Source organism: Pelophylax lessonae (assembly GCF_965119305.1).
Source record: "Pelophylax lessonae genome assembly, chromosome: 10".
Classification (NCBI taxonomy): Eukaryota; Metazoa; Chordata; class Amphibia; order Anura; family Ranidae; genus Pelophylax; species Pelophylax lessonae.
In genome coordinates, this window is record NC_138777.1 from 62,204,905 (window position 1) to 62,229,708 (window position 24,804).

Genomic DNA, 24,804 nt, shown 5'->3' on the forward strand with positions numbered 1-24,804 from the left:
ATAAAATCAGGGAGCGGGCAAATACTTTTTTGCAGCACTGTATATATATCTCCGTATAAAGAGCCTGTGTCTGGTACAGTTCTCCAGGAAACAGATTTTACTGGTAAGGCCAAAATCCTATTACTCCTTATCCATGTACCCCTAAACTTAACAAGCAATTTTTTATTTTTTTTTGTGCCTGGATTTGGGCTTTAAAGGCCAACTACAGCTAACACTTTTCAAGCAGTTACATCCATAGAGACAATGCCCTCTCAGTTCAATACACGACGTGCAAACACTTTCTACTCTAAAGTAGTGAATAGTGTGATGTTCAGCCACTGCCAAAACTTTCATTCTAAGAATTTACAGGATATGCACAGCATGGAGAAACATCATGAACAAAATTATAGTAAAAGTGCTTAGTTCTATTTTAAATTCAAGAAACAATGTTTGTGCGCCAATGCAGAGTAAAGTGACAGTATATCTGCAACGGTGATGTGTGGGTGATATATACACTCTGTGTATACATAAAAAATGTGTGCTTGCTTACTTGGATATCCTGGAACATACTGCCCTTTAGCGAATATTGGGACTGCTGTATAACGTATCAGGCTGGTTTTGCTTCTCTGTGATTGAGTGGAAGTGTTAATCTTAGTTAATATGTGATTTGCTCACAAAAGTCTTGACTGAACCCATCCGTCATTTCTAAAACAAAATAACACAGGATGAACATACGTTGAATGCTTGTGCATTCGATCATTCTTAAACTTTTACAAATTGAATCATTTCGTTTGTACTTAATTTGCATTAACATGCACAAATATATGTTTATAGCCCTAATCTTTATCTAGTTGCACAAATGTAGGTTACCACAGAGACCAAGAGTTTGAAATTCACCCACACTGCTCCCTCATGACATTACAGATAGGTAGCCATAGTTACTCAAGGCAGCTCTGCTGCTTTGTTGTAAAGATTTGCTGCATCTATGAGTAATACCTGGCATGTGATGCTTAGTGATTAACAGCTTTTGTTATTAAATTAGTGTTGGCATAGAAGTTGCATTCAACTCTTTTGTAAGTAAATGCATTTAAAAAAAAGTTTTTTTTTATGTTTTTGTCTTTGCACAACAAAGAAATTACATCTTTAGACTGCATTTTTTTTTTTCAACAGAATAGACCTTTCTAAAAAATCAATAAATATTGTAGATCGAGTTTTGAAATATAATGGCTACTAATAGTGCAATACCAAACTTGCAGTTTATTTTAATAGCATAATTCAAATTCAGATTTTAGTATACACTATATGACCAAAAGTGTGTGGGTGCCAGACCATCACATCTATATGAGCTTGTTGGAAATTCCATTGCAAATCCATAAGCATTAGTTCAGTTGCCCACCCTTGCCCCGTGCAGCGTTGTCTTACACTCCTCTGGGAAGGCTTTCACAAGATTTTAGAGTATCCTTTTTTCTCTTTCGTTCATTGATGGGGACAACTCTTCATCTTCTTGACCGTAGGGTTATATTGCCCCCTACAGGAGTAGGACACTAGGCAGATAAAAAGCTTGAGTACGCCTATGGGGCAGTCCCTAGGGGTATACTCCCACTTCCTGCTATAGGTGTTCAGTTTTTTCTGCCTAGTCAGGAGTAAGGACCTAGTTCCTTGCTGGGATCTCTGGTCTTGGCAACTTTTTATTTTTACAAGCCGATGCTACAAACGCTTTAGTGGCTCCTTGGAGTCAGTATTGTCTTATTTACGCCTTTCCTTCTCTCCAACTTCTTCCAAGACTACTACACAGGAGCCAGACAGAAGGGATTCCAGTCATCCTAGTAGCTCCAGACTGGCCTCGCCGGTCTTGGTACGCTGATCTGGTACAGCTGGCCGCCGATGCTCCTTGGAGACTGCCTCTCAGGGAACATCTGCTGTCCCAAGGGCCAATCTTCCATCCTGCGCTACAGTCACTGGCTTTGACGGCTTGGCTGTTGAAAGCCAGGTGCTGAGGGACAGAGGGTTGTCTGACTTGGTGATTCCTATGCTGTTAAAAGCTAGAAAATCTACTTCTAGGAAGTTTTATCATTGTACGTGGAAGACGTGTATTGCGTGGTGTGAATCCCTCCGGGTTCAACCCAGTTATTTTTTGGTGGCTTGGTACTTGGCTTTCTTCCGAGGGGTTGAGCAGCGCCTGGCCTTGAGTACCATCAAGGGCCCGGTCTCTTTCTTGGCGGTTTTCTTTCAACGCCTGTTGGCCCCAAACTCTTTGGTGCGTACCTTTCTCCATAGCGTGAGACGTTTATTTTCTCCAGTGCGGTCTCCATTGCCATCGTGGGACCTCAATTTGGTGTTGTCAGTTCTCCGGAAGCCTCCTTTTGAAAACATTTGAGAGATTACCCTGCCTACATTGTCGCAGAAGGTGGCCTTTTTTGGTGGTCATTTCTTCGGCCCATAGGGTGTCTGAGCTGGCGGCATTGTCTTGTCCACCTTACCTGGTGGTTCACAGGGATAAGGTGGTTCTGTGTCCATTTCCGTCATTCCTTCCGAAGGTCGTCTCTGATTTCATCTGAATGAAGACATTATGTTGCCCTCCCTTTTATCCCAAGCCTAAGCATCCTAAGAAAGTTGTCTTGAACTCCCTGGATGTGGTTCGGGCAATTAGGGTGTGTCTGGCAGCTACGGAGTCTTTTAGGAAATCACTCAATATTTGTCCTCACGAATGGACCTCGCAAGTGGCTGGCTGCTTCTGCTGCAACCATTTCCAGATGGATCAGACACTGTGGTTCAGGCTTATTCTATAAGAGTTAGGTTACTCCTTTCCCTGTCAAAGCGCACTCTACTCGGGTGCTTAGTCCCTCCTGGGCCTTCCGTCATCAGGCGTCAGTGATACAGGTTTGCAGACGGCTACCCGGTCGTCTGTAAACAAACATTCACAAAGTTTTATAAAATGGATGTGTTGGCATCCGCGGATGCTTCTTTTGACCGCAATGTTTTGTAGGCTGCTTTTTAGACTTGTCCTCTTTGAGGCTGTTTTTTTCAGGTGCGCTCTAGTTGTTGACAATTGAGCTCCAAGTTACCTGGTTGGCTATGTTTAGCCTTCAGGAAATGTGTTTTTTTTTTTTTTTTGCTATTCCCACCTCTGATGTTTGACACTGCTTTGGGACATCCCTACGGTCATAAAGATGAAGAGCTGTGTCCGTCAAAGAGCGAAAGAGAAAATTATATTTTTGGCTTACCGTAAAATCCATTTCTCTGATGTTCATTGACGGACACAGCACCGCCCCGCTATGGAGTTGGGTTTTTTCCTTCTGACACTGCTTGTTACAAAACTGAATACCTATAGCAGGAAGTGGGAGTATACCCCCAGGGACTCCCTCATAGGCGTGTTCAAGTTTTTTCTCTGCCTAGTGTTCTACTCCTGTAGAGGGCAGTATAACCCTACGGTCAAGAAGATGAAGTGCTGTGTCCGTCAATGAACATCAGAGAAATGGATTTTACGGTAAGACAAAAATCCCTTTTTTTCTTTTGTGCCTATTTAGCCTAAAGAGCATTTTATGGGCCGAAATGTTTTTGGATGGGAATACTTGGCTTGCTATGGCATTCCAAACCATTCCACTAATTGGGTGTAAGCTATGTGATTGCAGAGTTTTTTGATGTTATACATGTCAAAATTTGTACAGATTGCCTGCAAATGGTTGGGTAGCTGTTATACAGAAGAAACTATGCAATCTAAAAAGGAGGGAAACTAATATTTTGCATGTTTTTTTTTTTTTTGCTTAAATTTTTACATGTTTAAAAGGGTGGGATTGGTCCGCTTAAAACGGTTTCTTGATTGGTTCTTGACCTTGTCCATACTATGGAAAATAAAATGCCATTTTATCTGACTAAGCCATTTTTTGCTTACTCATTTGATAGGTTTGAAAGAAAATGTTCCTCCAAGGCTAGAAGAAGATCTTCCTCGCAAAAAGACCAGAAGGAAATTAATGGAGTCTCCTCAGACAGCTGCTCAATTTTGTAATCAGCATGATGATTCTATAAGTGCAGAGCTCCTGCCTATTGTTTACTCCCCAGAAAGTTGCAATGAAACCATTGTTATCAGTAAGGATGTCAATACAATCTCTGGCATTGGAGAGACTCGGGAAGGTGCTCCCACTTTCATGGCTCATGAAAAAAGCTGCCAAAACAGGGGTTTCACCTTCCAGATGAAGATAGATTCTCAACAAGACATGGACTCAACAGTCATTCTTTCTCATGGCAACACTGACCTGAATCCAGCTGCTATTGGCACAGGCACACATCCACCTTCTAGCATGATCCAGAGGTATTAAATTAGACCCAGAATACTCTAATGTATGCAAACTTATTACTGGTAAACACACAGACTTAACCTTATGTTGACACTCAAGATACCCAACTAAAGCCTGCCAGAGATGGTTCAAATCTCAGCCAGTTACTGCTGAACTTCCTGCTGATTCGAACCATGTATTGGCAGGCTGAATACACCGTAGGTAATAGATCAATCAACTTAGATAAACCAGGCTGCCAAGTTTTACATGCGATTATCGCTAACAGCTGTTATAGCCACTAGCATCACTGTGTTCTCCCGGCGGGGACAGTTTCCCCCGCGACCTTCCCCCTTCTGCTGGGAGAACAGAATGACGGGGGAATCGAGCAATTGTAAGAAAAAAAATTGCTCCATCTTTGGCTGGCTTAACATTGGGGTCACACTACTCAAGAACCTCATGTGTTTTATTTATTCAAATAATATAATAGAAATGCAGAAGTCACCAATTTTGAGGCTGCCTTTTTTTTCTTCTTGGGTGATCATCCCTGTTAGGGCCCCCCTGGTGGATTACAAGTACCTGGAGGGCAGTTTGGGGTCCTGGGTGCTTTGCCGTGCTGCCATTTTACTGTAGATGGCTGTTCTGAAGCTTCGGCGGCCATGTTTCCAGACTTTCCAATTAAAATAAATGCAGCAGCCATTTTCTTGTAGCCCGTGGAATGGTAATGCCGCCGTGGGCCTCTAGTGGCAGTGGTGGCATTTCCTCCTCTCTGATCGCCGCATGGCAAGCAGCTTAGTGCTCTGCATCCTTCCCTATGTTGGTGGTGGTGGTGAGTCTCTGCAGGTGTACAGCTCCCTCTTTCTGCTATAGCAACGCCGCTGGTGCGCTGGAACTTGTAGTACTATCACTGCAGCAGTGAAGGGACGTGCGTCATTCCACTGGATCTGCTTTCACACACCGAGTGCTCAATCAGGGAGGATGAATCCTCACTACAGCCGTGCATGAAAAGTCCCTTGTGGAGGCACTGATTGTAACAATGTGGGAAAGTTTAAATTTGGAGGACACAGCTAATGCTGCGTCGGTGCAATTTGGTACCTGCAGACCATCCAAAGTTGACTAAGGTGTTCCCCTTTCTTGCCTATTCCGATGAGATTGTCAAAAATCAGTGGGGATCCCCGAAATGCATGGTTGGGATTCCTAAGCGTTTGGCTAGGAGGTATCCTTTTGAAGAGCCCCTTTTGAAGAAACTGACAGTTCAGCCGGTGGTGGAATCTCAGGTTTCCAGATTGAATAAAGCCCCATTTCTTCTGGTGGAGGATTCCCCGTCTTTTATGTTGCAATAGTTTTTATTGAGAATTTCACAATACAAATAGTGGATAACAGTAACTGGTCATATTACAGTGCATGAACAATAGTAGTGTAAGGTAAACGTACAGGTTACATCTGGTTACAGAAACTCAATTTACAATAACATCAAGTGACTAAGTATAGAACGGCGTGCAGACACCGGGGAGGAAAACTAACCTAGTCCATAAGGCCTCATGTGGGGGCTGTTTGACCTTTGTAGCTCCATTGTAGCCAAGGTTGCCATAAAGAAAAGAGAGGCTTTCTTGTAATTGCCTCTGCTAGAAGCAAGCATCAATTCGTATGAACAGTATTCATGGATCATGTCCAAGACGTCTATTGGGGGGGTGTTTTTTTCTTCTAGTTTCTGGTAATGTTGAGTTTTGCTGCTAGGAGAATGTGTGTTATGGAGTGTCGGGTGGTTGGAGGGTAATTTTCTATTGTCAAAGTTAATACGGCTAAGTCTGGTGAGGGTTGAATTTAAATTTGGCATATCTGGAATATTTCTCGCCAGTAAGTGTGGAGTTTTGGGCATTCCCACAGAATATGTAATATGTTCCCTGGTTTTCCGCAGTTTCTCCAACAGAGGAGAGACGAGTTGCGATAGTATGACGCCAATATAGTAGGCGTTAAGTGGCACCTGAGGGTGATTTTAATAGTTTGTTCCCATAGGGCAGAACAATTGGTGTATTTGTAAGTCTGTTGTTTTGCAGTTGTCCATTGGTATTCCGTGTATGTGTGTTTCAGATCCGATTCCAATTGTAAAAGGGGTCGTGATTTAGTCAAGATCCTTTTGGATTTAAAAATGGAGTAAATTTTCGAGATACCGTTACAGTTGTGCTTGGTGTCTATAATGAAGTGCCATATTTGGTTGGGTATAGTGTATAAGGGGCTTGGTATTATACAGAGACAGTGTTTTTATTCTAAGGTGAATAGTGTAGAGAGGGGAAGATTGAATTGCTGTTGTATGGTAGTGAAGGGTTTTAGGATCTTATTGAGGTGTTGAACAGTAGTGATGCCATTTGTAGTCAAATCTTTAAGTGAAATGTCCGGAATTAGGATGGCAAGGGTTCCTAAGAGTATAGGCAGGGATATTAATGGTGGCGGGGGATTTTGTGGATCAAGTAGTGTATGCCAGGCCATGGTGGAGGCCATCATGGGGCTGAGAAGATGGATGGGAGTAAAGGGAGCTCAATATCCAGGTTCTGAAGTTCTGACTGGGTGCCAGAGTCGATTCAATTTGTCCCCAGCTGGTACTTGGTATGGGTCAGAACCAGTCTTTTAATTGCGTGATGAGTGTAGCGTAATAGTAGTCTTTAAAGTCTACGTATCCCGTACCTCCTACGGATCTGTTTTGATTAAGTTGTGGTTTGCACAGCAGGATTTTTTGTGTTGCCATATGTAGGATCTCAGCGTGGATTGTAGGGAAGTAAAGTATGATTTAGGTATAGGGATTGGCAGTGTTCTAAAGAAGTATAAAAGTTGGGGGAAGTACCATCATCTTAAAAGCTGCCAGTCTACCTGACCATGAGAATTCATGGTTTTGAAGAGAGGCAAGTTTGTTTCCCATTTTGGTTATAAATGGAAGGTAGTTGATTTGGAATAGAGTTTTCGTCGTTTTAGTTAGTTGTATGCCTAAGTACGGTATGCTACAATCTGCCCAAGAGAATGGGTTTTGGTGGTCAGGTCAAGGTGAAGGTCCAGAATGGTGGACTTGGTTTAGTTTACTTTGCAATATGACAGTCTACTAAACCATTGCAATGTCTTATAAATTTTGTTTAGGGATGTGGTTGAGTTGGTGATCATCATTACCACGTCGTCAGCGAATAGGCTAATCTTGTATTCTTGATTGCCAATGGGGAAGCCCAAGTAAGGGGATTAGATCTTATGTGTTCTGCTAAGGGTTCCATGAGAAGATTAGAAATCATTGGGAACAAAGGGCACCCCTGCCTGGTTCCATTAGTGATGAAAAATGGTTGTGACAGCATGTTTGACGAGTAAACTCTGGCCAAGGGAGTCGTGTCAAGTGCTAAATTTAATGAGAGGATGGTGCCTTGGAGTCCAAATTTTAGCAATACTGCTTTGAGGTAGTCCCAGTGGATTCTATTGGACGCCTTCTCTGCGTCCAGGGACATAAGTCTTCTGGTGGCGTCCGAAGACTGGCGGAGTGGTGTAAAACCTGATTGGTCTAAGTGTACAATGGAAGGTAATACCTTTTTGTAATCTATTTGCAATCAGCTTGACATAGATTTTCGTGTCTAAATTCAGTAGGAGATTGGTCTAAAGTTTTGCGGAGAGGTGGGTTCTTTCCCCAGTTTTGGCAGGATAATTATCAGCGTCTGAAGCAATTCAGATGGAAGTTTTGAGTAGGAGGCAGCTTTTACAAAAAGAGGAAGCATGTGGGGGATTTAAAATGGAATTAAATTGTTTGAAGTATTCTCCAGTGAGGCCGTCTGGGCCAGGCGATTTGTTAGGAGGCAGGTTGGACGATTTTTGGTTCAAAAAGATGTTGATCTCTTCGAGGGGTTGATGGATGAGTGCATCCCCTTTAATGTTATATAAATCCATGTAGTAGGCGCTAAAAATTGATTTTTGTAAAATCTTACCGTAAAATCCTTTTCTCTTAAGCTCATTGACAGACGCAGTCTTCTTGATTAATATCAAATAGGGTTATGCTGCCCTCTACAGGAGTAGGACTAGGCAGAAGGAAAACTTTCTGGCCACACCTTAGGGGCAGTCCCAGAGGATATATCCTCTCTCTCTCTGCTCCAAGAAGTCAGTTATGTCACAAAGCAGTGTTAGAGAATTTAACCCAACCCAACTTAAAAACAGAGGGCGGGTACTGCGTCTGTCAATGAGCTTAAGAGAAAAGGATTTTACGTTAAGATTTTACAAAAATCCATTTTTCTCTGTCGCTCATTGACAGACGCAGTCTTCTTGATTAATGTCAAATAGGGACGTCCCAAAGCAGTGCCACAAATGAGGGGTGGGATAACAGAAATCAAATTTTAAATCCAGAAGGCCCAACCGGTGCCGACTAGAAGTCTTAAAGGCTCATCAAACCAAAGGATGAGACTCAATTGAAAATCCAACTGAAAAAAAACCCTCGAGGTAGACCAACGGTCTCCTCAAATTGTGGCCTGCAGAACCTTGCGGCCAAAAGAGGCATCCGCCGATGCCATCACATCAACTTTATAAAATTTTGTAAAGGTATGAACCGACGACCAGGTAGCCGCCTTGCAAACCTGGACCACTGACGCCTGATGGCGGAAGGCCCAGGAAGCACTAAGCGCCCCGCCTATGGGAAGATGGCGGCAGCCTGCTGCAATGTGCGGCCTGCGGAGGATGGTATCGGCCTGTGCGGCCTGCGGGAGGTGTGGGAGGATGGCGACCTGCGGACGGATGGCGGCCTGCGGATGGCGGTAATCTAGGCCCAGGCATCGGCCTGTATTGCAGCCTTATGATCAGGTAGGATCTATCCCCCATACATGGCCATCATTCACAGTAATGCCAGCCACTGACTTCAGTCATGGTCCTTAAACAGTGCACCCTCATACAGTGACTTTAGATAGTCAGCTCCCAAACCAAGCCTCCTGGTTTCTTATACACAAAATCACACTCAAATGGGGGATTTGTAACACCTGTTATAGGATAGTGACCATCCCAGGGAGGGGCCCGCGTCCACCAACACACCCGTAGGGGGAGAGGGGGAACATTTTACTCACCATACTGGAACCAGGCGGGCGCCAACTCCTGACAGAAACCCTCTCCACCGAAGTGGGGGGGCTGTCGACCAATACGGACGCCGTGACTCAGTTTCCAACTGGTCGTTGGCGTCCAGGCGAGACGTTTAACTCGCAGGGTCAGTCCCTGTCCAGTGGGACTATGTCGCGGCCGACCCAGCGCAGAGCTAGGGCCTGCACGCGCTCGCAGGCTGACTGGGGTGACCACTGGATCTCAGCATCTAGCCCGTCGCCCAGTTTCAGCATACTTGCTTGAAGATCTCACAGGAACAACTGGAGAAAAAAGCTGCCTAAAAAAGTTTCTAAAAAAATCTTGCCAGGACCAAAGATCCCAGCAAGGAACTTAGGTCCTTACTCCTAACTAGACAGAAAAAACTGACTTCCTGGAGCAGAGAGAGAGAGGATATACCCTCTGGGACTGCCCCTAAGGTGTGGCCAGAACGTTTTCCTTCTGCCTAGTCCTACTCCTGTAGAGGGCAGCATAACCCTATTTGATATTAATCAAGAAGACTGCGTCTGTCAATGAGCGACAGAGAAAAGCTTTTGCTATTTCTTGTGGGTTGTATACCCTTTCTGAGGAAGTCGGGTGGTGGTGGAATGCAATTCTATTTCTAGCCCAGTGACCCTTAATTATTTGTGCCATAGCCTTTCCAGCTTTATTGGAAGATGAGTAGGATGCGGCCTTAATTTTACGATGTTCGAAATTTTCTAATAGCTGAGATCTTAATTCCGGTCTCGCGGTTGCTAATTGTAGTTTGGTGGCTTGGTCTGGTTGGGATTTGTTTTTTGCGTCTGGTGCCTTAATGGATGAAATGAGAGAATCCAAACGCTGCGTCCTCCTTTTTTTTTTTCTTTTCTTCCCCCCTAGATACTATCTGAATCAATACCCCTCTAATGAACGCTTTGTGTGCGTTCCACACTATAGCTGGATCGGACACTGAATTTTGGTTGCAAGCAAAAAATTGTGAGAGCTGGTCTGAAATTTGTTCAGCAATTTTTGGTTGCTGGATGAGGAAATTGTTGGTACGCCATACATAGCAGTTCTGCTGCGTTACATTGTCAGGCAAGGTGAGGGTTATCGGTGCATGGTCCCACCAAGCTATAGTGTGTATTTCTGAAGCTATAACGTCCTGAAACAACCACTTATCAAGAAGAAGTCGATCCTGGAGTATGTATTGTGGCGCGGAGAAAAGTAAGTGTAGTCCCATTCATTTGCATGGCAGCATCTCCAGGCATCATGAAGGTCATGGGAATGGAGTATAATTTTTAGTCATGATTCATGGCGTTTGGATAGAGTGGTAGAGTCTAGTTCGACATCTGGAACCATGTTTAAGTCCCCACAAACTATTAGATGACCTTTTTGGACCTTGGCGGTTTTGCAAAGGACTTTGATGAGGAAAGGGATCTGTTTCATTTTAGGTGCATATACATTTAGAATTGAGTACAGGACATTGTTTATCGTGCAAATTAGGATGAGGTAACGACCATTTGCATCTGCAGTCAGGTGGTGCTGTTGAAATGAGTGTCTTTGATCGCGATCATCACTCCTCTCTTTTTTTAGGTGAAGCAGGAATGGAAAACATGGGGATGTTGCTTGTGTTGACAAAATGGCAGAGGTGACTGGGAAAAATGCTTCTCTGGAACTCAAAGAATATTGCATTTGTGAGACTGCATTTTTCCAGAGGGAAGTCCTCTTAGTGGGGCAATTAAGTCCCCTGACGTTAATGGATAACACGGTGACGGGCGAGATGGTGGAGGTCGTGGAATGTAATGCCTTTTACTTACGGTTAGGCGAGTTTCTGATGGTTATTTAGTCGGGGTGAAGTGGCTCGATAAAGTTCGTGCAGCAAATGTAGTTGAAGTCGGGCGCACAGGCCCCAGGTACTGCAAGTAAGATGAACAGTCAATAGTAATACTTAACCGACAACCATTTCAGAACAGATCTAGTAAAAATGTGGTCCCCATGTAATCGGCGAGAAAAAGTTATGTCTGATAAGGCAAATCCGCTATGGAAAGATAGTTAATAAGTAGCAGCTAACATTCAACTGGTTGGATCTGCTAGGTAATCACAGGGGAAAAGTTCACAGTAGGTGCTCTGTAGCCGGGACAGAGAGCTAGATGTATGAGAGTTGGTATACCAACTAGAGAGTTGTCAGGTTTGCTGTCTGGGGCCCCCAGCGGGGTATCTTCGTGCTTGCTGAGGCATGGAGGTGTTTGTTTGCATATCCTCATCCAGTAGCGGATCTGGAATTATGCCCCAGGTGTGAAGCATTCTCATGCCGTACGATAAAGTGGATATGGCGTGTGGGGTGCCATTCCGCGTGACTAAGATAGTAGCCAAGTGGCGCCATTTATAAGGTATATTATGATTCATTAAGGCCTTTGTGATCAAGCGAAGTTGCCTCCTCAGTTGCAGAATATATTTTGAGAGGACTGCGAACAGCTGGACGTTTTCATAAGGTGCAGGGAGTGTGCGCCTTAATCTGGATGCAGCTAAGAGGTGGTCTTTAGTTTGGTAAAAATGGATTCGCATAAGTGTGTCTCTTGGTACGGAGTCCGCAAGGTGGGTCCGCTTTTGGCAGTCTGTGCATGCGGTCTATGGTAAGTCCAATATCATGGTGGCCATGAGGGATCTGGTATAGCTGTGCAGCTCATTCTGTGTCACTGACTCTGGGATTCCTCGCAGTTTGACATTGTTGCGTCTGGACCTGTCCTCCTATGCATCTATTATGTAATTTATCGTGTCAGTGCATTCCCCCATCTTGGCTTCTACTGATTGTACTATGTGTTCCATACCCTGTAGCTCTGATGAGACCTTGCCAAACAGAGAAGATAGGTTTGCGAATAAAGATGATTGGAAGGACAGGAGCATGTCCTTCATTGTGGTGTCTAGGACCGGCTGTCCTGTGGTAGTGAAATCCGCTATGGAGGCCTGCACACTGGGCGCAGTGAAGGGGTTACTGTCCTGGTGTCCAACAGTGCTGGCGTGCTGTTGTATTTCCAGCCTCATTCGTGCCTTAGCTGGGCTAGAGGTTTCTGGGCTGTACCCTTCCGGTCTTAGTGGGGAGGATGGAGACGTAGAGGGTGATATTACCCCTGTTAGGCCCTCGTGGTCTGGGTGGCGTGCTGTGTCACAGGATGCAGGGAGGCCGGCGCCATCTTGTCTTCCTGCTCCACACGGTGGCTGAGAGAAGAACGCTGTGAGCTTCTTTAGGCGATGGTCGTCCTTTCTTTTCCGTGACATCCTGCTCTAGAGAGGTGCAGGAGGCTCCGGTGAAGCTGTAGACAGTCGGGGAAAGGAGTTGGTGTCCTTAGTCGCCGGCGTTCGCTCTCTGTCCCTCAGAGCTCCGGGCTTAAGTGGCCATCTCTGGTGCTGGCAAGCCACGCTCCCCGATTCCCCATCTTTTAACCTTACACCGTGGCAGGTTCAATGTTGAGACCGGTGTTTGCCATAACCTTGGTTTCACATACCTTAACGGAATGGGCCAAGCTTTTGCACCAGGATTTGATAGGGGGGTCAACATCCTTCTGAGCTGGCGGATCAGTTGATACAGGGGTTACAGTATATCTGTGATGCCTCTCTGGATGTGGCCCATTTAGCCTGTAAAGTGTCTGTGACAGGTGTGACCCTTTTGCTGTATGATAAGGTCGTCTCAGGTTTCCACTAGAATGAAGACATTGTGTTGTCTTCTTTGTGCTTTAAGCCAAAACATCCTAAAGAAATTGCTTTACATTCCCTGAATGTGGTTCGGCAATCCGGGTGTACCTGGCCGCGACTGAGTCGATTCGGAAATCAGATTCCTTGTTTGTCCTTACGGATGGATCTCAAAAGGGGCAGGCCGCATCTGCTGTGACCATTTCCAGATGAATCAGGCAGACGGTGGTGCAGGCCTATTCCATTTAGGGTCAGGATCCTCCTTTCCCTGTTAAGGCACATTCTGCAAGGGAGCTTAGTGCCTCCTGGGCCTTCCATCATCAAATGTCAGTGCTTCAGGTGTGCAAGGCGGCCACATGATCATGTGTGCATACATTCACAAAGTTTCACAAGGTGGATGTACTCGCATCTGCGGATGCTGCGTTCAACCTCAAAGCTTTGCAGGCTGCTGTTTCAGAGGCTCCTGCCTCTTGAGGGTTTATTTTTTCTAGTTGGTGAGCTCCAGTTGGCTATGTTTAGCCATTTTAGGAATTGTGTGCATTGCTGTGTTTTTCCCACCCCTCATGTTGACACAGCTTTGGAACGTCCCAAGGTTCAAAGAGGATGTGGAGCTGTTTCTATCAATGAACAAAAGCGAAAACAGTTTTCTCGTCTTACAGTAAACTCCTTTTCTCTGATGTTCATTGACTGACACAGCACCCGCCCCTCTGCTGAGTTGGGTTGTGTATTTTTTCTGACACTGCTTGTTACAAACTGAAGTCCTATAGCAGGAAGAGGGAAGTATACCCCCTAGGACTGCCCTAGGGGTATAGACAAATTTGTTTCTGCCTAGTCCTACTCCTATGGAGAGCAGCATAACCCAAGGGTCAAAGAAGGTATAGAGCTGTGTCCATCAATGAACATCAGAGAAAAGGGAAGACAAAAATCCCGTTTTTCCTGCAGCATGGGTAGTTGAATGAAAAATACTTTAGGGTTTCAGCATTAACATTTATTAATTTGCTTTTAGTCACGCTCTTGTCCAGTTACCTGCAGGTGATCTAGAGACAAGTCACATAGCTCAAAATTGATGTAGGGATAATGCAGATTTAATGCACTGTAAAGGGGCCCCTAGATCCCCAAGATAAACTAAATGCAAGTTTTACTGATGTTACAGACTTGTATGAAATCGCTATCCTTCCAAGTTTCAGTGGGTTTGGTATTCATCTATTCTAGTGTTTCTATGCCCAAGGGGGGGGGGGGGGCTTTACTTGATTACCTGGTGACAGATTCCCTTTAGACATTAGTCAAACTATTGAATGCGGATCTTGTTACTGCACACCGATGCTTTTTGCATGTTACGAAGTAGTGCTCGAAACAGCTTCATTATAGCTTTTTAGTTGAACAAGATTTTTTTTACATTCCTCCTCCCAGCAGTATTTAGTTCCACCGATACTGACGTTTGTTCTCAATGCTAAATGCGAAGAACTATATGCATTGTAAAGCTGACGGTCATATTGTAGAAGGCAAACATTTACCAAAGCCTTTAATCCCTGTTCTCACAGGCTTGGACTCCCATCTCTGCTGAGCAGAAATCCAGGAAAGCTGAGTGAGAAGCCATCCTACATGGCAATGACTTCAGCTGCTGAAAGAAAGAGAAAGCTATTAAGGTAAGATTGTGCACTTCGTGCCATAAGATCTTCTGTCTGGAATGAATTAGAGGTTGGCTCTCCGAATGACATTTCTATGAAAATCTTACAGTATTATATAAATACCAGGTTATTGCAGTTGTATCCCTCGGTCTATTGTTTCTCTTCCTTCCCTATTTCTGCTTTTCTTAATTTAACATTGGGTTTTCCAGGGGGCAGGTTTTTACAAATCTTTCCCTTTTTATAGACAACCTTTACAGCATTTCACTTCAATACACTAAACAGGAAAGGTTCTGACACACTTCATTTTACGCATCAAGCTTAAACCTCATAATAGAGAAAAAATCCTCCCCATTATACAGACAGGATTCCTATTTTCAGGGTCGCTTTTGGTTCCAAAGAATAATCGCCCTCAACTTTTTTTTCACTGAGCTATATATAAAACATTGCAAAGTAAATGGTATTATTGTGTTTACTTTTTGGCAATTGGCCGGAAATCATGAGAAACAGAATTGCTTTAAAGTGGATGTAAACTTAAACTGACTTTGGTATGCTAAAGTGCTATTCCGTAAACCTTGGTCTTTTTCCCCCTAACATATGTTTTTTTTTTTTTTTTGGTGGTTTTTTTTTTGGTGGTTTTTTTTTTTTATCTCGGTGCTGCTTTGCAGCTTCTTTCAACCTCTTCCTGTCATGCACATTGGCTGCAGGTCATTTGCCTGGCTTTCCGATGATGAAAATTGTGGACCATGCCTCCACAAACTGCATTAGCATGGCCCCTTGTAATGCATGTATCAAAGTGACAATGCAGGAGCACAAATGACATTTGCTATTTCATAGCAGGAAATGTCTGAATAAGAGTCTTCATGGTAGGGTCACCGAGTGGTATTTTAATAAAGACTAAGCTAAAGATTGAAAATAACTTTTGAAATGACAATAACTTATTAGCTTATTTGACAGTTTAGATCAACTTTAAAACTGCAGTTGAGACAGGCAGCTAAACACTTAAAATCCGCATTTCTTAATCGTACATTACAGAGCACAGAGGAGTTAAGTCATTACTACATGCATTATGCTTTCACTTTCAAGTGAATGGACACTGGCCAGAGAAAAAGCAGGAGTCCCCGTCCAGACAAAACCCAGCTCAGCTAAGCCTGTGCTAGTGTCTGAAGGTTTTCTTCCTACTTTTTATGGCCTGTTCCTTATACTCCTATCTGGGCAAGAGTGGACTTTATCCAGATCAGTCCTTATGGCCAGCAGGCCAAGTACAACTGTACCCGGACCCTGTATACAAGAGTGGGGATGGACTGTAATGTCTGTACTTTAGAGCTAGTTTACTTTAGAGCTGGGCAGCAACCCTAGAAGTACCTGGTGATCCCTCGCTGGCAGTGTGCTCTACAGGTCCAGGGAAGTGATCTTCCTAGTTGGGAGTTGAATGCCTGAAGGTCCTATGGGACATGTTTGGGCCTTCTGAGGCCCTGCAGCATGATATGGTCAATGTCTGGGTTTATGGTGTTGTGGCAGCCCCCCTTACAGTGTTCCCTCTGTGTTTTGTTTCTTGGAGTACAGGATGGCATCGGAACAAGTGTTTTTCTAATGGGGCTGTGGCAGTGTTTGAAGTGGGGGGGGGGGGGCATATGGAACGTGTGCACAGTGGCATCATCCCATACCACAGCACTGGGCGGTAGCCCTTTTGTGTCCCATTCACTTACATGTGATTCATTGCCCACACTGCTCAACCGCTTTTAACATGCATCTTCGCCATACTGTGTTCCACGACTGCTGACTTCCTACGATTGGAGAACAGGGAAATCAGGGACACCTATATTTTAGGAGGCGCTGCCAACTTAGCGTTCTGGCAAAGGCCAAAACTCCTCTCAGCAGAGTGGCCTCTTCCCGCTGGGTTACAGGCCTATCATTCCAAAGGTCGAAAGGACATTGGGGACTTCCATATTTCCTTGTCAAGTAAGGAGGTCCTCCAGCAAATTTTGCACTGTAATGGCTCGCCTGAGAGTCAGGTTTTCTCTGAATCCTTGCACTTCTCTAGTACCTCCACTGTTTCAGGGGCACAATCTTTCTTTGTGTCAAGAGAAAAATTCTCTGCATCCATTTCTGGGCTGCAAGATCAGTTCTCAGGGGTTCTCACTAGCCTGGGACGCAAATATGGGAGCTCTCTTCCCCCTCCTCCCCCTTTGTGGAAGGATGAGGCATTAGAGGAAATTCCTCCAGAGGAAGTGGTGGAAGCTGCTAAGGATCAGGAATCCTCAATTGAAGAGTCTTCCCAGAAGGAGATGGTTTCAGACACAGGGGGCCATAGTGGACTTCCTGGCAGATGTGGTTTGCACTAAACTTGTTTCCACTGCCAGAACCTTCTTCCCTAAAAGTCACTGGTTTTAAGTCCCGGCAGCCACCAAAACGTCCATTCCAGTGCACCCTCACCTGCAGGCAGTGATGCATGCTGATTGGGCTCACCTGGAAGAAAGTGTTTTCACCACCACAATTGTTTACCAGCAGCCTATGGAGGAGAAATTCTGTAATAAATGCGGCTGACAAATTGTTGACCCATGTCCCTGACAATCCAGGCGAATGATGTTGTTTTTAAACACAATGCCGTAGGAGTATGCCAAGTCCCTAAGGGCTGGGTGAAGCAAATTCACCTTCCCAAGGAATCTGAGAAGATACTGTCATTTGGCAGCTTCTAGACCTAGACATTCTGAAAGCTCTGAGCTTCTCGGTAGCTGCCCTGGATGGCTTTATAAGGCAGCTTTCATGGGTAGGAACCATGCCTGTCCACATGAGAAGGATCCTATGGCTTAAGTGTTTGGTGGAACTTTCTGGCATAAGTTTACATTGAGGACACCTGGAATACTTGGGTATTAGTCAAGAGTACTGCTTCCACTGTTCTTTGAGCCCATGTGGAGTCTCTAAGGACATTGGAGAGTTTCTCTATTCAGCAATGCATGGGAGTGCTAAGAAATACCGTAGCTGCCTTTTAAGGTGTTCCGCTATGCAGAGTTTCACTCCAGATCTTTGCAGTTCAATATTCTGGCGTTTTGGGACAAATGTCCTGAGTCTTTACATTTGCCAATGCATCTGATTCTGAAGACTAGAGCGACTCTGGATTGGTGGCTATCTACACAGATGCTGAATGTCGGAAAACGTCTTGCATCTGATGTGGAAGGTCTTGACTATGAATGCCAACCTGTCAGGCTGGGGAGGTGTTCTGGAGAGCCTCTCGGTTCAAGGAACGTGGTCGTCGGAGGAGATGAAGTTGCCGATTTAACATTCTGGAACTTAGGGCAAATTGGCTGGCCCTCACACACTGGTCTTTCTGCCTTTGGGGTACAGTAGGACAAAGTCAGGGCTGTACTCAATTCATTTACAGACCAGGTAGTCCAATACCTGGTCCACAAATTGCATTGAATACAACCATGAACGCTGCCAGCTGTCATCCATAGGGGATTTAGCACCCTTGCAGCGTAGCTTATGGATTTCAGTGATCGTCTGTGGCTGTGAATATTATGCCTCTCTGCACCTGAATCTTTGCTTCTATGTAAGTGATGGTATGCTGTTTGGCAATGAATGTGTTACAAGTTTACGAATTCAAGAGCCCTCACTACTTTGTTTTTCTCTTGTCGCTTCTTGCAGGCAAGGTGGTCCTTTTTATGGCCATTACCTCGGCTTAGTGTCTTGGAGTTGGCAACTCTTTCCTTCAGGGAACCTTTCCTGGTTCTTCTGTGGGATAGTATGGTGTTGGGGCCTCAATCCTCTTTCTTGCCTAAGGTTGTTTCACCTGAATCAGGGTAACCATTTGTTCTACTTCATGAAGCTAAAAGAGAAGATGCTTCACACTCTGGATGATGATTGAACTGTTTGCATTTATTTGAAGCCTTTTGCTTTGTTTCACCAGTCTGATTCCCTGTTTGCTCTGCCTTAAGGCCCTCATAAAGGGTCATTCTGTGTCTAAATCCACTATTTCTGGGTGGTTTCATCAGCTCAATTCTCAGGCCTTATGGGATCAAGGATATGGTTCCTCCCTTCCCAGTTAAGGCCCAATACACTAGAAGTCTAAGTGCTTCCCTGGGCCATTCAGGGTTAAGCTTCAGTTGTACAAGTTTGTAAGGCTGCTACCTGGTCTCTGTTTACACGGTTTTAGAATTTCTACCAGGCTGAAGTGTTTGCCCCTGCCTACGCCCATTTTGGAAGAAGATCTTGAAGGCTGCTTTGTAAGGTTGTAACTCTTCTGTTTAAGATTTGGGCTTGTTGACCTTGTTGCAGTGTTTCCCTCCTCTCAGGTTCATTGCTTTTGGAAATCCCATGTAATGAGTATTAACTAGGGATAGACCGATTATTGGCAAGGCCGATCTATCGGGGCCAAAATGTACTTTCCCCGATATGTCGGTATCGGCCCCAGAACTAGCCGATATTGCCGATATTTTTGTGACCTCATTCCGCCTTCTTAGGCTGCCTCCCTCGCCTTGGACAGCCTCGTCTGGAGTGGGGACTAGTCTTGCGGGAGTGTATCACAGCCATACACCCACCCACAGCAGCCTGGTGCCAGCCAGCCACCCACACCCACAGGCCCTGTACCAGCCAGCCACAGGCACTGTGTACCAGTAAGCCAGCCAGCCACCTACAGGCCCCGTGCCAGCCAGCCACCCACCACAGGGTGCCAGACAGCCAGCCACCCACAGACAGATTGCCAGCCAGCCACCCACAGGCCCTGTACCAGCCAACCACTGGCCCTGTACCAGCCAGCCACCCACCACAGGGTGCCAGCAAGCCAGCCATTAAGCATTAAACAAAAACATGGTTAGTACCAGATTTGTGTCAAAAATTGTCTTTATTTTTCAAAACTTTAAATGTACAAAATAACGGCCGATACCGATATGTTTTGACCAAAATATCGGTATCAGCCCTGAAAAAAAATCAGTCTATCCCTAGTATTACCTCCTTTGTGCCCTGTGATGTACGACTGAAACTTCAGATTTTTGGTTTACCTTTTTTTTTTTTCATGGAGTACATAACCAGACACAGAGATCCCTCCCCTGTGTCTTGTTTCCACATTTCTTGCTACAAAACTGAAGCTTGGGCTGGTCATAGATAGTTTAAATCTTAAGCGGTTCAAAATTCAAACAATGTAGGGGCAGGCTGAATGTACCAAGTTGATCAATTTTACATACAATTATTGCTAGCGGCTGTTACAGCCACTAGCAATAATCACTGTCTTCTCCTGGTGGGGATGGCTCCCATTTACTTGAAGGTTGTAGCATTACCCATGTAATGATAATTCATCTGTGTCCTGTGATGTACTCCAAGAAACAGGTAAACAGGCAAATTGTTTGGCAAAAAGAGTGATTGTGATCAGCTTGTAATGTGACCCAGACATGGGTATTTATCCCCATTGCCCACCCAAAGCTAAAATATTTTTAGGTGGAGCTGGGCTCTAAAATGCATTTTAGTGGGTAACGAACAACTGAGTGATTAGTTGCATAGATGCATAAACACAAGTTCTCCCTATTTTGTTCAAGAAAACTAAATCTTTGTTTCTATTATTTATAAGTCTTGCAGCAGGCAGTGCTGTGAAAGAGGACAATGTACCACTTCCTATCCCTAAACGTGTGCGCCAGGACAACCCCTTTGTCTGTAAAGCCTTGCGAGTGAAAAAGACAGCAGGTAAGCACGCAATGATAGATTATGACATTACTGTTCACTTTTCACTGTGTGATGAAAGGCTGACATTTCCAGGTTATCAGCGTAATGGTTTGTTACTGTAATCAGTCATCTAAAATATTTTCGAAGTGTGATATGTCCTTTATGCTCTGAATTGGCAGAAATGTCTGTTTCAAAGGTGTGGGTGTCTAATTTTTATTCCGAATGCTATGGCATATAGCTTGGACGGTGTAGTTTGCTTTTCAGTGCTATCTCATTAAACTTCTCTTGTTAGCTGTTCTACATAACTACAAGTATGAAGCTCCTTTTTTGTATTTTAATTTGTGTAACTGATCAACATACTTCAGTATCTGAAAGATATGTCTCGAACAGTCTATATTGCCCACAGCAACCAATCAGATCTCAGTATCCAAAATTGTTTCAAGAAGCCTTTAGAGTAAGCTACAGATGTTCTTTTGTCTCCCAGTCTAGTATAAAGAATAAAAGACAGGGCCAATGCAAAACTGATATTAAGATACCATAGTTGTTACTGGAACAGTTATTCCAAGTTGTCCACTGTACTCCTGGTGGCACCTGTGAAATATTTGATTTCCCTTCACTTTTTGTTACCAGAGATAAAGGGCACCAAGACCAGATGTTAAGCTGACTCCTTTCAATAGAGCCAGAGATGGCAAAAAAAAAGTCCTAACTATTCCAAATAGTCTAGGGTTCGCTTTTTATGGAGCTTCGCTTCTATTGTAGTTGGGGGAGTCTTACTTTTCCTGTTGTATTCTCTAAAATTGTAGAGGCTTAAGGTTTTTATCCTTCATGCATTCTGTGCATGAAGGTAAAAAAAACACCTCTGTGCAGTAGCCTCCCTAATCCCCATTGCGATCCAGCGATGTACACTACAGCCTCGGCTCTCCAGGGGCTCTCCCTCCTCATTGGCTGAAGCAGGAGCCATTGGCTCCCGCTGCTGTCAATCACAGCTAGTATGCCAATGCGGAGAGCCGTGGTTATTTATGTGAATGGACATACAGAGCAGTTGCTTGGGAGCGTGCCTGGGGGTGCTTAATAGGGGGGAGGGGCCTGGAGCACCAGTGGGGTACACAAGAAGGGGATTTAGGCTCCAAAACCTCTACATAGAGCAGATATGTATATACCGTTTTAGTTGTTAAAAAAAAAAAAAAAAAAAAAAAAAGAACAAGCCTTTACCATCACTTTAAGTGTCCAGCCAGGCATGTGTGTGTTTGGCTGTAGAAGGATTAGAACCCTCATCAGGTGTTACCTATATCTGGGGCTTTACTTACTGCCCCAGTGACAACGGGTAACTGGGCAGGAAGTGAGGGGGAAATCTTCAAATGTAACAAGTATTGCTTTTAGTATAAGAGAAGGCAAAGGTTAGCTCTGAGCCTTTTCTTTTTCTTCATGTCTCTGTTGCAAGTTTTTCTTCAATTTCCGCTGGTAAAAATTAGAGCTGCAAGATTCTGGATAAAAAGAGAATCACAATTGTTTTGTTCAGAATAAAGAACGATTCTCGGCGTAACATCATTTCTCTGTCGCTCATTGACAGACGTAGTCTTCTTGATTCACAAGAACTGGGTTATGTTGTCTCCGCAGGAGTAGGACTAGGCAGAAAAGAAAAAAGTTCTGGCTCCACCCTAAGGGCAGTCCCAGAGGGTATATCCTCCCTCTCTCTGCTACAAGGCATCAGTTTTTTTCTGTCTAGTCAGAAGTAAGGACCTAAGTTCCTTTCTGGGATCTCTGGTCCTGGCAAGATTTTTTTTTTTTAGAAAAAATATTTTTAGGTAGTTTTTCTCCAGTGTGTTTTCCTGTGAGATCTTCAAGCAAATACGCCGGACTGGGTGACACTAGTGGTCACCCCAGCCGGCCTACGAGTGCGCGCAGACCATTGCATTGCGCTTGGTTGGCCGCGACACATTCAAGTAAGTATGCGGGGCCGGGCGACGGGCTGGATGTTGAGATCCAGTGGTCACCCCGGTTTCTGCCTACGAGCGCGTGCAGACCAGAGCTCCGCGCTGGGTCGGCCGCGACTGAGTCCCATTGGAGGGACTGACCTTGCGAGTTAAGTCTCGCTTGGACGCCAGGAACCAGAGAGTCGAGGCGTCCGGAGTGGTCCACAACCCCCCACCCCGGTGGAGAGGGTATTGTGAAGAGAGGGTGCCTGTCGGTTCGGTATGGTGAGTAAACGTTCCCTTTTTTCCTCGTTATGAGGCAGTATGAATTATGGGCCCCTCCATACATGGTCAGTATCTGTCTGACACTAAAAGTCCCCCTTGTAAATACAGCATGTGTTTGGTGGGAAGTGGACTTGGTTTGAGAGCTAACACTCTACCCAGCAGACTGTAGTATTACAGCAGACATAGGAGGTATAATCCTACCTTAATTGTAGTGTACCTCCTGCAGATCGATAAACCGCCATTTAGCAGAGATGCAGGTGGATGTGCTGGGAAAAACGATTTCGGCAGTCCGCCGCCATTTTGCCGTAGACCGGGTGCATGAATGTCCTCAGGTCACGCCGGCCGCCATGTTTTTGGAGTCTATTGTCTCCTGTATGGGGGCGGCCATGTTTGATGAGCCCAGCTACCTCGTGGAGAGCTGGAAACGCCGGAAGGCGTACACAGGGGGCGGAGCCACGTCCTTCTACCCGGGAAAACTAACACAGCTCTTTCCAGTCTGTAAAAGACAGACGCTGACTGCAGTTGGTTGGAAACTTCTCTGCATCGGGTGGTGAGCCTTGAGGGTCCCTCTCTCTCTCTGTGGGGATCAAGAAGCAGGTACTCTGAGGGGCGCTATTGCGCTAGGGGGATACACAAAAAAAAAAAAGAGGTATTTAAAAAAAAAAAAAAAAGTTTTTGTTTTTTCTGGCAGAGGTGTCCTGAATTAACATGGACCCTGCCACTCATGTATCTCCACCGGATCCCCTCGAGGGGTCTGCAGGATCCTCCAGCACCCCACTGACGGTTGAATCATTGTCAGCTATTATGGAAACTTTTGTGTCCCGGGTGGAAGTGGCTTGTCAGGGACAGGGCGCAAGAAAGCGACCCCCGCCTAACCCCTTATTATCTGAAACTTCGGATTCAGAATCTGAGCCTATTTCTGCAGTTGCAGGTACTTCATCTGGGATTGGTGTCTCGGGTACTGTCTCTTCAGACAGTGAGGAGGATGTTTCGGCATCAGCCATAGCCCGAGAGGAAGCGTTGGTAAACGCACTCATTGTATCTGTTCAAGAAACCTTAAGATTACAGGGTATTCCGTCGGAAATAGCTGAAACTGAAATCCCCTTTGGGACTAAAAAACGCATCAAAGTAGCGAAGGTTTTTCCATTGCCCAAATGTTTTGGCAATCCAATCAAAGAAGAATGGAGTCTGCCAAAACGCACTTCTGCTATTTCTAAACGCATTAACAGGCGTTATCCGTTTAAGGAAACCCTCATTAAGAAATGGACAGAACCACCTGTGGTGGATTCACCAATTGCTAGATTGAATAAAGCCACGGTTATTCCTTTAGAAGACGCTCCGTCTTTTAAAGATCCAGTGGATCGCAAGATAGAAGCTATGTCTCGCACCATGTTTTCCTTGATTGGATCAGCTTTCAGACCAATAATTGCTATTGGACTGGTTTCGCAGACTGTAACTGAATGGACCAAGTGGTTGCGCCGGGACTTAGAAGAAGCCCCTCAGGCGGTATCAGATTTGTTTGAACAAATGATACAGGGGTTACAGTTTGTGTGTGATGCGGCGTTAGACGCCACTCCATTTTTGGCGCGAGCATCAGTTTCAGCAGTGGTTCTCAGGCGTACACTGTGGCTAAAAGGTTGGTTAGCCGACCAAGGTTCCAAAAAAGCATTGGCTAATATCCCCTTTTTAGGAGAGCGTCTATTTGGAGCCAACTTAGATGAGATCATTAAGGATCTCACGGGAGGAAAGGGCACCTTTTTACCGCAAAATGTTAAAGGTAAAGGACCTCGTCAAAGACGAGGGCCTTCTTTCTCTGCTCACAAAAAGATTTTTCGTTCCGCGGGTGAAAAAATTAAGTCCTCCAAAGCTCCTTCAGGAGGCTTCAGGGGACGTTGGTCGGGCAAGCAAAAGCCCGCCCCCTCCAGACCTGAAAATAAATCGTCCAAAGCCTGAAGGTGCGCCCCCACCCATAACTGGGGTGGGGGGACGTCTTCGCCGGTTCCCGGATCCATGGCTTTCCAGAATCCCGGACAAGTGGGTTTGCAAAGTCATAAGGTCAGGGTACAAGATCGAGTTTCGATCTCTCCCACCGGCGCGATTCTTCCCTTCCAATATCCGACTATCCCCGGATCGTCTAGAAGATCTGCGGAGAGCAGTCACAGATTTACTACAACAAGGAGTGGTAGTCCACGTTCCTTGGACAGAACGTTTTCAGGGGTTTTATTCAAACCTATTTACAATACCCAGGAAAGAGGGCAAAGTGCGTCCAATTCTGGACTTAAGGGCACTCAATTCCTTTCTCAACATAAGAAAATTCAAGATGGAATCCATTCGCAC

At 45.0% G+C, this 24,804-nt stretch overlaps 1 protein-coding gene across 1 annotated transcript in view; it reads left to right on the top strand.

Moving 5' to 3' along the window:
* KIF18A (kinesin family member 18A) overlaps positions 1-24,804 on the top strand; it is a 228,412-nt gene that overhangs the window by 187,363 nt on the left and 16,245 nt on the right. The window contains exons 14-16 of the mRNA XM_082270833.1: positions 3,883-4,288; positions 14,534-14,638; positions 20,178-20,290. Coding sequence (XP_082126959.1) covers positions 3,883-4,288; positions 14,534-14,638; positions 20,178-20,290 — 624 coding nt within the window. The remainder of the gene's footprint in view (positions 1-3,882; positions 4,289-14,533; positions 14,639-20,177; positions 20,291-24,804) is intronic.